The following is a 15,723-nucleotide window of genomic DNA, read 5'->3' on the forward strand; positions in this document are numbered from 1 at the left end:
TTTGCAGGGAACTCAAGCACATGATTCCCCTACCTATTTTGTGGGAGTTAAGATAATAAATGGGGTCTCACCTTTGCTATTTTTCACCGTTAAGGACCCATACCTTTTTTTTTTCACCGTTTAGGACCCGTAAAGCATATTCCGATCAAAATTAACTAATATTCTGAAAGGTTAGTCCCCATGGTTAAAAGGTTAGTCCCTTACACGTGTCAACGTATAATTTGCGGTGCAATAAGCAATGAGCCAATGAATTTGCAACACATGTCACAGTTAAAGGGAAAAAAAAAAGAACGACGTCGTTCCTTTTACTGAGCTAAATCACAATTTCGTTTTTGCGCCAAACACTCTATCTTCCTCTCCTATCTCCTTTGTTCATTCAACTCAAACAAAGTATCCATCTTTTCAATTACTCCAAGACAGTGGTAGATTCTTGCCCCAAACAGAAAAATTCAGAGCAATTACTCCACATTCTCAAGGTACGAAATTTTGATTTTGTTCCTTTAATGTTCTTTTGGTAAAATTCTGATTGTTTCGATTTCATATGTTAGGGTTTAGGGTTTTCCAAAAAAAATTGAAATTTTAATTTTTGAAGTTGATATTATGTGTTGTATTAGCATTGATTATGTGAGAAATTGTTAAATTTTCATAGATGATGTGTATAATTGTGTGATTCGCACATTAGACGAGTTAGGGTTTGTGTACACTTGAAGAACAGGGGAAAGAGGTAGAACAGAGGGGAATACCAATGCTTATCATTCATTTAATTTCACCAAAATTCCTATAATCGATAATTTCACTAACCTAGATGTTTGGTGTGGTCTGTCCTTAGGAACCATGTATGGATTTTGTTGATTTCTTTAAACTTGTTGGACCTGGTTTTTCTTAAAGCTTGCAGTTGTCCCTAATTTTGCTTAAACTGAACCTGATTACAGTAAAACAATTAAGCAAGCTTCTGTTTTTGGTTAGAACAATTATGCACTGTTGTATTTTTATTTAAGAGCAGCAACTAGAAAGCTGCTGTATTTTTTTTTTTAAGTATAGCTGCTGTATTTTTTTTAAAGATATGGATGCTGTATTTTTTTTTTTTAAGATATGGTTGCTGTATTATTTTGAGATATTTGACAGAGAAGCAGCAAGCAAGCAAGTAGCAGCAACAACGTTCATTAATTTTTGTCATTTTAATTTGCTTTAAATTGTTTTTTTTAATTATTTATGCTATGGTTAGAGGTGAGTTAACGGTGAGTTAACTTGCCGGAAAGTGAAGTTGAGACCCCAAAGAGTGAAAAAAAAAGGTATAGGTCCCAAAGGGTGAAAAACTCAAAAGGTGAGACCCCATTCTTTATCTTAACTCTATTTTGTGGGGAGGTTTTTTTGCTCTGTTTTGAAAATAGTAATACTATATTCGATATTATAATTTCGCATATTAATTTTTTGACATTATTTATTGATCAGCATTCTTAGCACAGGATTCCCCTATTCATGTCGCTTATTTTTTTATTTGTTATCTACTCCCTCCGTATTTATTTAAGGGATACACTTGGGCGGGCACGAGTATTAAGAAGAAAAGTTGAATAAAATAAAATAATAAAGCAAGTGGAGTTAGTTAGATATTTTAATAAATAAACAAGTGGGGACCATGTCATTTTGGTGGGTGGAAGTGGGGATGGGTTTCTGAAATTATTTGTTTAATAGGATGGTGGATCATAAGGTAAATTAGATGTATTATTTAATTAGATGGTGGGGTTGATAAGTTACTAAAAATGGCAAGTGTATCTCTTAAATAAATACGGCCGGAAAAGGCAAGTGTATCCCTTAAATAAATACGGATGGAGTATTTTTTAGGGAGGTCTTTTTAATCAGTTTTGTAAATGAATTTACTGTAATCGTATTTTTTATTGTTATCTTTATTATTGTGCAATTTATTCCTATTTTGTATTGTTTATTATTATCTTGTATTTGCAAATATCGATTTAAAAATAATTAGATTATAAATATTTAAAATGAGTATTTTAAAAAGAAAAATACTAAAGACTCACCAGAACATGACACGTGTCATTCCTTTGAGTAGTTTGGCAATAATAGATACGACGTAACATCCAGTAGTACGTTTTGAAAAAATGATCAAAATCCGTGCGTACACGGAATCTCATATAGTGTATAATATTTACTCATACCACATTTAAATATGAACTAGATAGTGGCCCGGGCGATGCCTCAGAGTGTTGCATAGAGTTTATATTAATATCAACATTTTTTTACAAGGACACAATAACCGATTGCATGAATTGCCTAAAAGTTTTAATATATAAATAAATAGATTTGTGTTGTTGAAAATATTTCACAATGGCAACGATGGGAAGTAAGGAGTAAAAAGGAAAATGAAATGAAAGGAAAAGAAGCATGAACGCTCCAGAAATATCCAAAACAACCACCCTCCTTCCTCTTCGTTGTTTGATGAACTCAACAAGTCAATATGAAGCAAAAACTAGTCAAAAACTAATTGCCGCCGTTGTTCTGTTCTTCGTTCTCCTGGCGAGTTCTTCGACGTCTCCGTCTCCCGCCGGTGAGTAATTTCTACTCCTTTTCTCTCTAATTTGTTTGTCTGTGTACAAGAAATCTATGTAATTCTTTGAGTATGTCATCGATTAATTTCCAGATTTTCAATTTTTATGTTAATTTTTCCAAATTCAATTGTTTTGCGAGTTGCTTCACTGTTGTTGTTGCTAAGGTGATGAATTTGATTGTGTTACTGGACATATTAATTGGAAAAATGAAATTATTGATTACAAATTGGTAATCCGAAAATTGGCAGGCCATTTAATTAATTACTGAATACTGATAATTAAAATAGTACGAAACCCATTTGATATTGATCCCTCTACAATTCTACATGTGAAACAGTCAAGAACTGTCCACTACTGTAGTTCTGCTTTTCTGCAGTAATTGAACAATTGAAAACACGAAGCAAGCAGCCAATTATCCATGGCCCATGTGAAGCAGTGATAGTCTGAATAATTTGCTGCCCATGTGAAACAGTGAAAGTCTGAATGATTTGCTAATGTGAAAGTTCATCATTTCACCAGAATTTGCTACTTTTGCATTTTTACTCTCTCTCTATCTATCTGCACCATTTCACCTCAACTTTCATAAAAACAATGGAAATTGCTGGAATAGTCTTGTCTGCTGCTCAAACATTGTTTGCGGTGCTGCAATGTTCTGAGGTCAAACAGGTCTGCTCCATCCTTGGATGCAAATCCCAACTTAATGATCTCAGTGGCACCGTCGTCAGAATCAAAGCTGCACTCGAGGATGCTGAAGCCAAGCAAGAGCTATCCAAGCAAGACCGGTTGTTTATCGAGGAACTCAAAGATGCAGTTTATGATGCTGATGATCTCTTCGACGAGTTTGTCACTCTTGCTGAACAGGAGAAGCTCACTAAGGGTATCAAGGTTCGTGTCCTTGCTCTATTCGGCAAGTATGGGACGGCTTATAACATGGCTCAAGGGGTTAAGATGATCAAGAAAAAGTTGGATGCTATTGCTTCTGATACTCGGTTCAACTTTAACATTGATAGTAAGCCTATCAGGAATAGAAGGCTGGAAACCTGTTCTTATGTGTATGAAGCTGATATCATTGGAAGAGAACCTGATTTGGAGAAAATTGTTTGTGTACTGTTAGATCCTATTGTTCAACAAAATGTATCTTTCCTCCCTATTGTGGGGATGGGTGGGTTGGGCAAAACTGCTCTTGCCCAACTCGTGTTTAACGATGCTAGGGTCAAAAATGCATTTCCATTGATGTTGTGGGCTTGTGTCGCTGATGAAAATCAGAAACTGCTTGACGTACAGGGTGTTCTTGGTAGGATTCTAGCTTCCGCTAATGAGGGTCATACGAAGAACGAGGGTTGTACTATGGATGGGTTGCAAAGCCAACTTCGAGAACAACTTGCAGGTAAAAAATACTTGCTTGTTTTGGATGATGTGTGGACTGAAAATTCTGAACAATGGCGTATATTGATACAATTTTTGATGGGAGGTCAAAGGGGAAGTTGGATTGTCGTAACTACACGCTCAAAGAAGACAGCAGGAATCATGGGAGACAGTCCAAGGCACGACCTGCAAGGTTTGTCCAAGGATAATTCATGGTGCTTATTTAAAAGGGTAGCATTTGGATCCCAGCATGCAAACCCTCCTGAAGACTTGGTTAAACTTGGTCAAGATATTGTTGTGAGATGTGCTAACGTCCCTCTTGCTATTAGAGTGGTGGGGAGTCTTCTTTATGATCAAGAAAAACATAAGTGGTTGTCAGTTCAGAAGTTGGGATTAGCAAAAGTTGAAGGAAGCCAAGATGGCATCATTCCTATATTGAAGCTAAGTTATTATCAGCTTGAATCCCCACTAAAGTGTTGTTTTGGGTATTGTGCGATCTTCCCTAAAGACCAGCGCATTTCGAAGATGACATTGATTCAGCTCTGGATGGCACAAGGCTACATTCAGTTAGATGATCGTCATTTAAATATGGAAGATGTCTCTGAGGAATTTTTTTCAATCTTGTTGCAGAGGTGTTTTTTCCAAGACGTGGTGAAAGATAAATATGGTGGTATTAGATCATTTAAGATACATGATTTGATGCACGATCTTGCTCAAGAAGTTGCAGGAAAGGAGATTTGCATAGCGAATACCATTAATGGAGATGTGGATAAAAAAATTCGCCATCTATCTGATTTTAACATTGGATCTTCAAGTTTATCTTTTACTAAGACCCAAATACGTTCATATCTTTCTTTTGCTCGTTATTATGATTACGCGATGGACGTGTCTTGTGTTGCTGCATTACTAGCTAATTGGAAGTATCTGAGGGCTTTGGACTTGAATTTTTTACAAATAAAGAGTTTTCCGGGCTCGATAGGTAAATTGATACATTTAAGATATTTATGCCTCTCAAACAACCACGAACTAGAAGTTCTCCCCGGACCAATTACCAAACTGCATAATCTTCAGATTTTAAATTTAGATGGTTGTTTGAGTTTGAAAGAGTTGCCAAAAGATTTGTGCAAGCTAGTTAAGTTGAGGGTCTTGGATTTAAAAGGTTGTAATAACCTGAGTTATATGCCAAGGGGCATGGGTAAGTTGACTTGCCTTCACACGCTTAATAAGTTTGTGGTGGGAAATACGAGATCAAACAAGGAGTTGTTTTCTGGACTAGAAGACCTGAAAGCTCTTACAAACTTGAAAGGTTATCTTGAAATCGACATACACTTCATGGACACGGGTGTAAATGTTGGCAACAAAAATGGTGATAGAGAGGGAGATTGCTTGGGGAACAAAGAACATCTGAAAGATGTTTACTTTTATTTTAGTAGGACAGAGGGTAAGGGAAGAGAGGAGTATGACGAAGCAGTAATGGGAGAGTTGCAACCACACCCTAATCTCGAGAAGTTTATGGTGAATTATTATCGTGGTGTGAGAATGCCACGCTGGCCAATCGAAGATAACTTGGCAACCTTTCTCCCTAATCTTGTTCATATGGAACTTATGTATTGTCCAAATCTGCAGTATTCAGGACATTTACGACTTCCTCTGTTGAAAATATTAGCGGTGGGTAATTGCCCAAATCTACTAGCTATATTGCAGTGCCCTGGATTGGAAGTCCTATATTTACGTGGTTTCAATAAGAGATTGGAAATAATTCGGAGGATAAAGAGTAAAGAATTTGGGGAGGCAACTCCTGGTGGTATTCCCGCATCTTCTTCATTTTCTCATGATATTGGTCTCAAGGTTACAGTAGACAACGTGGCATGGCTTAATTCTCTGCGGATGGACTCTTTTCTGGGTCTTGGCACGCTGATCATAAGATGGGACAAGGAGGTGGAGAGTTTGGGAGAAGCCAGGGAGGCGTTCCGTAGATGCTCATCTTCCCTGATATCCTTGAAAATTGAAAACTGCTTCAAATTGAAGAGTGTTGTGTTTGGAGGATTAGAGCATCTCACTGCGTTAGAGACGTTGAAAATTAAAAACTGCTCCAACCTGAGTCTATCAGAAGAAGTAGAGAGAGAAGATGGCATGCCATGGCAACCCTTTCATCACCCCCTCCGCTCCTTGAAATTGGACTGTGTATCAGATGATCTGCCCAATTGGATACAATACTTGACTTCCCTCCAAACCCTTAAAATTGGGTTGTGCCCAGGACTGGAATCCTTGCCGAAATGGATGTCCAAACTCACCTCCCTCAAGAAACTTGAACTCATGTACTGGCCACATTGCCCTAGAGAAGGATACCAACAATCCACCGGTGACGACTTGGCCCACATTCAACACATACCTGAAATTAAAATCAGGCGACATTACTGAAAATATCCAAGTTTCAACCATAAATCAGGTAAAATATTCAGTTTTCAAAATTGGTTGCGCACCTTTATTGAGTTTATTCTTTCAGTCTTTTTATTGTGTTACAAGCTATTTATGTTTATACGCTAGGAGTCTAGGACAATAATACAATAACTTTTCTGCAGTTTCAATTGAATGGCTTCACATTTGCGATCTAGCTAGGTTATAAATTCATTAGGTTCTTTTCGAACTAGACCTTAGGTATTTCGTTGTATTTCTATGCTTAAATACACCAGTTGAGTCATTTGGGAGTTTTTCTTCAATATTATTAATAGGATTTGAATTTAGGACTTTTGTTTAACTCTCACAGAACCATACTCGCAATCTTCCCATTACATATTGTGACTCGGTCAAATTTTTGTGCAAAATTTTGGCTCCCAATAAGAATTCTCGAATTACTAATTGTTATTTTAAATTAATGCCCTTTGTACAAATTTCTAACAGGGGGTTGCTGAGCCACATAGACTACTAGTGTATCAATCTACGCCGCTTTACTTAGAGAGGAAGATCTGCCTGATTGGATACAGTACTTGACTTTCCTCAAGGAACTCTGGTACTGTTATTGGCGTGCAAGGAGTGTATCAGGCTTATTCCCAGTCATTATTCCTAGTCATGTTAGGATAAGTCATATCTTTTAATGCTTTAGTGGGGGTCCTGTACGGTTTGGCTAGTCCCTTAAGGATTGGAGTTTACGTGTAGAAAAAAAGATGTATTTTATGTTTATTACGAGTCTTAGTATAATTAAGTGTATGTGTACTGACATATGTATGAAAGCCTTGAGTTATTTATCAATTCGTAGTCCCAACTTCCAATCAAACAGGTGGATGCACATTCTTCTTATGTCATCACTTATAAATCAAAGAGAAGCTGCTACTAGTATCAACTATAAGATGCTCTGCTTCAATTTGTGTTTTACATTTCATTGTATTTCAACTCTACTGACTAATAAGTTATAAGTCTACTGATATATAAGCTTTAGAATTCAGAGTTTCCAATGTATCTCAGCCTTCTCGGTGCTTGTGTACTATGTCGGCCTTCTAGAGTATTGCCAAGGTGAAGTCTTTCTGTTTGGTAGAATGCTAGCTTTGTATGTAGCTTCATAACTGATCAAGTCACTGTCCTGGATATTAGAAATGATCTGCAACAGAGGACTTTGCAATTACCCACAACAGCGATTTCTTAATGATTCTGTAACATTTTCTAGAGAATCTGACAAAACTCTGGTTCATCAACTAGATAATTGATATGGTTTGCACATTAACTTCTTTCCTGTTTTTCCAACTTTCCCACTTCAATTTGAACTGATGTAAATTTCAGTTTCGTCCATCATTTTGCAGGTAGATCGACATTGATGTGTAACGAGTAGTTTAAACAGTTGTACCCAAATCCTCTCTCTAAAAGTTATCAAGTCTGCAGATCACCACTTGACCCTGAAAAACATTTTCCATAAAATAGGTAAAATTCTCCCTTCAAGTCTGGTTTATTGTAGGATTTATTTCTTAGTTAAGTTCTCTGCAGTATGTATCAAAATTTTGAGGCATTTACCCGAAACCAAATTTTTTCTATTGGCTAGAGATGTGAATGGGAAAGAAGATGTTTATAGCTTTGGAATACTTGTATTGGAGATCGTTTCATGTAGGAAGCCTGTCAATTATGATAAAGCTCAAGAAGAGGTGAGATCAAGGTGCTAAAACTCAAAAAATTTCCTAATCTAATAATTACTAGCATTGTTAAACTATGTTCTATTCAACTTGATGTGTTTTAGGAACTATTAATATGTTTTAGTATTAGCAACATTCTAGTAAGATCAATATCTCTTACGTTTTTCATAAACGTGTTTCTGTCATGCCGAGTCTATGAGATTGTCGATCTTATTTTTCACGAATCAGTGATATGAAACCATTTTTGAGATATTTACCCGAGCCATAGATTAAACTGTTCTAGTTTTTGATGCAGTGTAGATCGAATAATCATGTAATAACAAATGAAAGTTAAACTAGAAACCGATTTTATTTCTAAAACGTAAGTTAGAATGGCTCGAATAACAATTGTTCGACTTAATATACCTAGGAGGCTTTGGCCTAATTGAACAAATCTTCAACTCAACATCATCAATAAGAAGTTTATTAGTAGGGAAAGGACAAGGCACCACTTTACCAGGCTGCTTATCAGGCAGCAAATCACAAGCTTGAGGATTAACCCAGCTAGTAACACCTTCAATGTTACTGAAATTCCACTGCACTTTCTTCGGCTTCTCAGCCAAAGCAATAGTCACATTAGACATACAAATCCCGGTGAACTTATCATTCTCAATTCCTGCAAGCTTTCCTGACATTTGAACATCCTCAGCTGTCACATCCATCCCTGATTCTGTGTTAATTGCTGTGATTTGTTCTGCCCTTATGTCTTGAATTCTACCTGACATTAAGAATAATATACTACGGAGTAATAGCATGACACTTTTTGTGTGAGGTATTACTGTGAGGGAATGATAATGAGTTTTGTGTATTTTGGCATGAAATGTCGCATATGAATATTCAACACAATGCATCTTCACCAACAAACATATTTTTATTGTTTCTGTATTTACTTGCATCATCTCTAAATCCACATCTCAATGACTCTGGTAATGGTCCTAGTGGAAATGGTGACAGCAATTGATTAAAAACGCATTGACTGATTTTATGGTACCTCTATTATATTTTAGGGAAATAATCGGGAACTATGCTGATGTGATATTTGCAAATAGTGATGAAGCTAGAGCCCTATGTAATTTTTCATTGAAGGAAAGCCCTGCCTCTGCAACAAGATATCTAAGCCATTTTGTCCCACTCGTGTCTGTAACCGATGGTGCTCGTGGGTCCTACATAGGAGTCCGAGGAGAATCCGTATACATACCTCCATCACCTTGTGTACCAATAGACACGTGTGGAGCAGGAGACGCCTACGCATCAGGTATTTTATACGGTTTATTAAGAGGAGTAACAGATATGAAAGACATGGGTGCATTAGCAGCTAGGATTGCAGCTGTTGTTGTTGGACAACAGGGTACTCGGCTTAGGGTTCAAGACGCTGTTCAATTGTCCGAGTCATTTTCTTTCCATCTCCAAAACTCCACGATTTGACTGGACTACTTCTGTTCCTTCGCGCCTTCTTGTATGCCTTCTTGTATGTTGAATAGTCCATTATTTGATAGTTCACTTGTCCATAGTAATGTTATTCTTCTTTGTACATTACTGATTATTATAGTTCCAGAAAGGATATCACTTTACTTCCTTTCCTTGTGCCTTTTTGTGGAAGATTATACATTATGGATTGAGATATCAGTCAATCATAACACCGCTTTTATGTAAAAGTTTCAAAAGTTGGATCATTTAGGGGGTACTACGAAGAGTCTATCAACGGTTGCATAAACATTCACCTCGTAAATAAAATACTAAGACTTTGTTCTCTCCACATGGTCTGGTCATCTGGTGAGATTTTTCTAGTTTCTGGTATGGTCTAGTCTGGTCTGATTCTTCCTAGTCTGGCCTGGTCTGATTCTTCCTAATTTGTCTATTCTGGTATTTTCTGTGAGTACTTTTTGCTTTATGTCTGGTCTAAATGTTCAGTATAGTATGAGCAATAAGAATAAGATTAAGAGAACGGGGTCTAAGTAAATACCCCGTAGTTTCTCTAGCTGCTATTACATGACGAGATTTCGCATGATCCTCAATTTGTAGAATACATAACACTTACACATGTTCTTTTATATTAACGCGAACTATTCCATCACGAGATTTTGCACACTATTCCGTGTAACAAATATCGATCAATTTTATTCGAGTTATATTCAAATGAACATCTATTAAATCAGTCAATTTGAGTCATGTTATTTTGCAGCCAATAAACTAAGTATCGAAAATAAAGCGATATAACTCATTTTTCATTTTCATTTTCATTTCTAATAAAATCAACTCAATTTCTATTCAGATCAAGCTCAGTTCATCCAATCTTGAACACAATCCATGTCAAATTCACCATAGGCCCTAAGGGGTAAATAAATAAGTAAAAGAAAACGAAAGGTCTTGCGCGTACAGGGTGTACAATAAATTTATTGTACACCAAGATAACTTTTATGCAGTTTTTTGTAACTTTAACCTACTTTCTGTAACTTTTATATTATAAAATTAAAAAGTTGATGGATTAACATTTTAAAGAGTTAAATGATTAATATATACATTATTAGTGATTTTGAAGAAATAATTTTTATTCAAATGAAAAAATTTATCATTAAAAAATAGATAACTTTTACATATATAAATATAACTTTTAAGCATTTTGAGTCAACTTTTACTGCGGTGTATAATATTTATTGTACACCCATTATAAATAAGAATTTGTGAAAAGAAAATTTCTCCATAAGTAAAAATCTTATCCAAACACAATCCCAAAATAGCAAAAACAAATCAAAAAGATTACTTCATATCACATGGGATTTGTTGTAGTAATAATTTTTTGGTAAAACTCAGTCAAACCGTACAGAATTAGAACCAAAAAAAAAAAATCTAGTGCTATATTATCCGCCATCTTCTGATTCTTCTCTGCTCCTCTTCATCACTACAACTCTACAAGTCTACAACAAACAAATCCCATACACCATTGTTGATCATGGATTCCTGGTAATCTCACTTTCTCTGTAAGTTTCCCACAAGTTCTCTGTAACTTAAGATTCTCTAATATCTCCTCGATTTTCGCAAACTCCCAATTTTGAAGGTAGGGGTGGGTGGAATCTGCTTATCTTATCTTACAATTATGCTAAAGTTTTCATTTGAGTACTTGAAAATGTGATATTTTCCTTGAATTTCATGTGCATTTTGCAGTTTAAGTTGAAATTTTCTCAACTGTAATTTCTGGGTTTTCATTTTGCTGCTGGTGACTGGTGACTGGTGGGCTCTTCTGCATTCAATTCATCTTTTTTTTATCTGATTTAGTTTAATTTAAGGTGGTGTACGAAATTCCCCAAAAATCTTAGCTTTAATTTTGCTCAATTTTGATGTTGACGAAAAATTAGGGCTTTTGGGTTTCGTCTTCGCAATTGGGGTTTAGAGAATTAGGTTTTCTATCTAGGGGATTGATTTTTGCACTTTTGGGATGGATTTTGGAACTGAATCAGGGTTTTCGGAAATGGGTGGAGCATTTGACAATTGGGGTGGTGTTGGTCCAAATGATCAGGCAATTTGGGCAACTGAAGATGAGTATAGAAATTGGAATAATAGTGAAACAACCAGTTACCACCTACCTCCACTGCTCCGTATGGGATCAGGTGGCGGAGCTGAGCCTCCCAATAAAAAGACTAGGAGCTCCTCCCAGAGTGGCGGCGATGCTGCGGCGAGCCGCTCAAAAGCAATTGGGAAGATGTTTTACAAGACTAAGTTATGCTGTAAGTTTCGTGCCGGGGTTTGCCCTTATGTCACTAACTGTAATTTTGCTCATGGCCTGGAAGAGCTCCGGAAACCGCCACCAAACTGGCAAGAGATTGTGGCGGCGCACGAGGAGGAGAGGGGTGTTACCGTCGAACAAAGAGAGGAGCACCAGATACCTACAATTAGCACCTCTGAATTGAGGAATGAATCTCCTAGGACCTATAAAGGGAGGCATTGTAAGAAGTTTTACACTGAAGAGGGTTGCCCTTATGGAGAAAATTGCACCTTTCTTCATGATGAACAATCTAGAGCTAGAGAGAGTGTGGCAATAAGTGTGAATCCCACCGTTGGCGGCGGCACCGCTTATGGTGCTAATGGTCCTACTCAGAAGCCTTCGAATTGGAAGACCAGGATTTGTAACAAGTGGGAGACTACTGGTAGCTGCCCATTTGGGAGCAAGTGCCATTTTGCCCATGGATTAGCAGGTATTATTCATCCGCTTCCAAGATTGTTGTTTAATTGTACTTATTGTTTGATATGTATTCGTTGCATTCACTGTGGAGATAAAACTTGCTATGAGCTTAGAAAATTGCTTTGTCTTCTTTTGTTAAACTTAATTTTGAGTGCCATCATGAATTCATTTATGCTCATCTTTTCTAGACAAAAAGTGGGAAATGCACTCCATGTTTCCAAATCAGGGTGAAACACATTTCTTTTGGGTTCAAATGGGGGCTTAGGAATACATGTAACAGACATTTTCTTAAATAGTAGCGACATGATTCCTGAACTACAGCCATATAAGGGAGCTCCGGAGCTGATTCATCCTTACATTTACTTGTTCTTATACGTAGCCTGGCTGTCCTGGCGTTCCTTTCATTCTAATTTGAAAGCAATCTTTCTCCTGCTAAATTGCATCTTTCTCTAACTTGTTTTACTTTCCTCCCACTTCCCACCCGGGACTCTAGTCATATATCATCAATTCAATAACATGGTTTTTAATTGATATACACTCATTAAATTAATGTCTTCAATTTGAAGGGATGGTTATTTGATAACTTCCCCTTGGCCATTTCGTGTTATGTGCAAGGGTTTGGCAAATATTGGGAAGGTGATCTTGAATCTTGATGAAAAGACTTTTATCTAATTTTGGCCTCCATTTAACTTCAATTGTGCATAGTTTCATGACTCCTATTTGATCTCATTGGTAATTTGCTCATTGTAGTAAATTAGTAATAAGCATAGTGGGCAGTCTTCTACTCTACTTCAAACCATGTCACCCAAGAGGCTGGATTCTGTGGTAATGTATTTGCTACTTATCCAGTCGAACTGATTTTGAGTTGTATGACCATAAGCACTGATGGAAAATTATCAGAGAAATGTTTTCTTCTGTGTCACAAAAGTTCATGCTGATTTGTTTTGTCATTAACATATTCCACCATGGCATCATATGTGAAGTCATGCTATTAGTTTATAACCAATCTGGGGAGATTATTTTAGTTCTTTGTATTAGCAGAAGTTGGACTTGAGTTCCTTCAGTAGATGGTGGTTCTGAATAATCGACAGTAAACTTGATGATAAATTCAATTCTGATTTCGAATTGTCAATATGCTCTTCATGGTTAGTTTCTAATTGTAGTATATTGAGAAGATGATTTTTATGAAGTCACCTCTTTGATTCGTAAAAACTTCCATGGAGTTTATAGAACAGATGTACTCTCTTCCATAGCATTTGATAGCCATCAGATGATCAGAAAATACTGTCTGGTTCGATTTAACATCTATGGCATGTCTACTTTTTTGCACCTTGTAATTTGTAAATCAATGAGTTTACCTCATGAAAGATCTTAGTTTACTTTCCTGATTTCCTTTGAAGTTCTGTTGGTTTGTATATGTGAGTCTCTGACAGTTTGTCCATGTATATTGGTGCATTCACATTTTCCATAGCTTCAGGAAAAAGTATCTCTAACTTAAATTAACACATGATTAAAGCGGAGGACCTTTGTGCGTGTATACGTAGGGAGTTCTGTACTCTGTTCTAAAGACTTTAGCTAAAAGCTGACACTTGATTTCTCTCCTCGAACACCCAAAAAGACTGTTTGTCTGTGCTGTGGGCCTCTGGTTTGGAGAGAGAGGAGGGCACTGAAAAGAATAACCCAAAGAATCTAAGAGCAAGTTGTGAAAGGTTTACAGATGATTAAAAGCTTGTATCTCTAGTTAAGTCTTAGCTCACAAGGGGTCATGCATTTCTAAGTAACTGAACAACCTTAAATTTGCTTTTGTTGACTAACTTACCAAAATTTCTTTATGAGATATGCCTGAGAGTCAAAGGATGTTGAATATCTCTTTGACATACTGTGTAATCAAGTACATTGTTTTGGATATGTAGACTGGTCATTTATTGCATCTGTACGAAATTGGATGCTAGGATATTTCTGTCTATCGTAGATGCTTTCTTCTATTCCTCTTGGATATATCGCAATTAGAACTGTGCACACAGACCTCCTGGCTAAGAACCTCTGTAAGATACAATATATACTAGTGCGTAACTTATTGTGGGTGCCAAGAATCGACAGGATTAACAAATTAGTGCTTAGTATCAGTTCTTTTTGACATCGTAGAGGGTTCCTTCTGTGGATATGGATCATGTATCTTTCTGTTCTTGGAATGTTTACCCCTTTAACTAACAAGTCTCATTTCTGTTTTTGGCCGTCGAAATTTATGAACTATTTGTACATTCAGAACTTTTTCATTCTACCCTTACTTTCCCTTGACTTAGAATTCCAAGGAAAACCATCTTGTATATGTTTGAGACATTAAATTTTAAATAGTGAAAAATAGTTACGGAGGACTGGGACAGGGAAAATGTTGTACAATAGTGGCTAATATCGTATTGTTGTGTGGCAGAGTTGCACAAATTCAGTGGACTGGACGGGGAAGGTAGAGACTCCCCTATGCCGGCAGAAACAAAGCCAAGTGGTATGACAACAAAAACAGATACATTAACATCTCCAAACTTATTAACCCTCCCTCGTCAGGAGTATCACCATGTTGGAATTCCTTCACAGAGGTCGTCAAGTGTGCCTCAGGCGGTTGGGCAGAGAGCTGCCCATAAATGGAAGGGACCTGACAAGATTAGCAGGATATACGGTGATTGGATTGACGACATTGAATAATAACTTTACTATTATATATCTCCATCAAGGTTCCCATTTAAGTTTATGCTTATAGATAGAGGGGGGTTATTATGAATCTGTTCTGTAGAAGTATGTATTTTGTGTAATGAGCTTGTTCTAAATATGTCAGACTCTGATGTTCAAAACCCAAGGCTGAAACTTTCTATGTCATGTGTTTTCTCTAATAAACTGTATCAATCTTGTACTTCACTAGTTATCGTTGTTCTTAACTTAGTGCAGAGCAGTGCAGTGTTAAAGAAGATCGGGAGATTTTTCTCGAATTTCATACTTTTGTAGAACCATGTTAACCAGCTAGATCTGTAGGAAACTGTAGGAATAAAACTCGTTCTGAAAGTCTGAGGTTGAACCTCTGCTCAACTCTCAATATGAAGTTCTTTTTGTTTTTGACTAGCTGTTTAAATTAGTTGTTTGTGTAAAGTGGTTGGTAATTGTTAATTGTTTAGTACTTTAGTGTGTTTCATGACCATTAATGACATTAACAAAAAGTGATTTATGAAGTGTCAAAGGACCAACTCAACCAAAAGCTTAAGCTGATGGTTGAAGCCCCAAGATTAGTTTTATACTCTATCACGCCCTCTCACATGAAAGCCCTTTGGGCTTGAAATGTGGATGCAGCATAGGCCTCCTTATACCTAGCGCGAAATATTCCACTTTGAAAGGAGGGGTGGATGAGATTCGAACCCGTGACCTTTGCGTCACGTTGGCTCTGATACCATGTCAAAGGACCAACTCAACTAAA

At 36.8% G+C, this 15,723-nt stretch overlaps 3 protein-coding genes across 11 annotated transcripts; all 3 read left to right on the top strand.

Annotated features, from left to right (window-relative positions):
* Positions 1–342: 342 nt before the first annotated feature.
* On the top strand, positions 343–9,662 carry LOC110799132 (putative disease resistance protein RGA1). Of its 7 annotated transcripts, none has more exons than XM_056838622.1 (6): positions 344–2,563; positions 3,175–6,378; positions 6,831–7,634; positions 7,724–7,841; positions 7,960–8,070; positions 9,094–9,662. In XM_056838622.1, the coding sequence occupies exons 1-2, from the start codon at positions 2,401–2,403 to the stop codon at positions 6,348–6,350; spliced, it is 3,339 nt and encodes a 1,112-aa protein (XP_056694600.1). In that variant the 5' UTR covers positions 344–2,400; the 3' UTR covers positions 6,351–6,378; positions 6,831–7,634; positions 7,724–7,841; positions 7,960–8,070; positions 9,094–9,662. The 7 variants fall into 7 exon arrangements, with proteins under 7 accessions (XP_056694601.1, XP_056694599.1, XP_056694600.1 ...); XM_056838620.1 differs by having other exon boundaries at positions 7,960–8,059; XM_022004332.2 differs by having other exon boundaries at positions 2,423–2,563; positions 2,902–6,378; positions 7,960–8,059.
* LOC110799156 (uncharacterized) lies at positions 9,071–9,511 on the top strand. The gene has a single exon (XM_022004370.1). The coding sequence runs from the start codon at positions 9,071–9,073 to the stop codon at positions 9,509–9,511; it is 441 nt and encodes a 146-aa protein (XP_021860062.1).
* Positions 9,663–10,891: 1,229 nt separating the features above from the next.
* LOC110799143 (zinc finger CCCH domain-containing protein 56) lies at positions 10,892–15,173 on the top strand. Of its 3 annotated transcripts, none has more exons than XM_022004359.2 (3): positions 10,892–11,047; positions 11,249–12,276; positions 14,695–15,173. In XM_022004359.2, the coding sequence occupies exons 2-3, from the start codon at positions 11,520–11,522 to the stop codon at positions 14,961–14,963; spliced, it is 1,026 nt and encodes a 341-aa protein (XP_021860051.1). In that variant the 5' UTR covers positions 10,892–11,047; positions 11,249–11,519; the 3' UTR covers positions 14,964–15,173. The 3 variants fall into 3 exon arrangements, with proteins under 3 accessions (XP_021860051.1, XP_021860049.1, XP_021860050.1); XM_022004357.2 differs by having other exon boundaries at positions 10,893–11,141; XM_022004358.2 differs by having other exon boundaries at positions 10,893–11,064.
* Positions 15,174–15,723: the final 550 nt, after the last annotated feature.

This window comes from Spinacia oleracea, chromosome 3 (genome assembly GCF_020520425.1).
Source record: "Spinacia oleracea cultivar Varoflay chromosome 3, BTI_SOV_V1, whole genome shotgun sequence".
NCBI lineage: Eukaryota > Viridiplantae > Streptophyta > Magnoliopsida > Caryophyllales > Amaranthaceae > Spinacia > Spinacia oleracea.

What these genes read in the sequence shown, in the direction of transcription:
- LOC110799132 (XM_056838623.1), top strand. Translation starts at nt 2,401, where the DNA reads ATGAACGCTCCAGAAATATCCAAAACAACCACCCTCCTTCCTCTTCGT. An exon ending in GACGTCTCCGTCTCCCGCCG is followed by an intron (nt 2,564 to 3,174) that starts GTGAGTAATTTC and finishes TTGCTGGAATAG; the next exon opens with TCTTGTCTGCTGCTCAAACA.
- LOC110799156 (XM_022004370.1), top strand. Translation starts at nt 9,071, where the DNA reads ATGGTACCTCTATTATATTTTAGGGAAATAATCGGGAACTATGCTGAT.
- LOC110799143 (XM_022004359.2), top strand. Translation starts at nt 11,520, where the DNA reads ATGGATTTTGGAACTGAATCAGGGTTTTCGGAAATGGGTGGAGCATTT. An exon ending in TTTTGCCCATGGATTAGCAG is followed by an intron (nt 12,277 to 14,694) that starts GTATTATTCATC and finishes GTTGTGTGGCAG; the next exon opens with AGTTGCACAAATTCAGTGGA.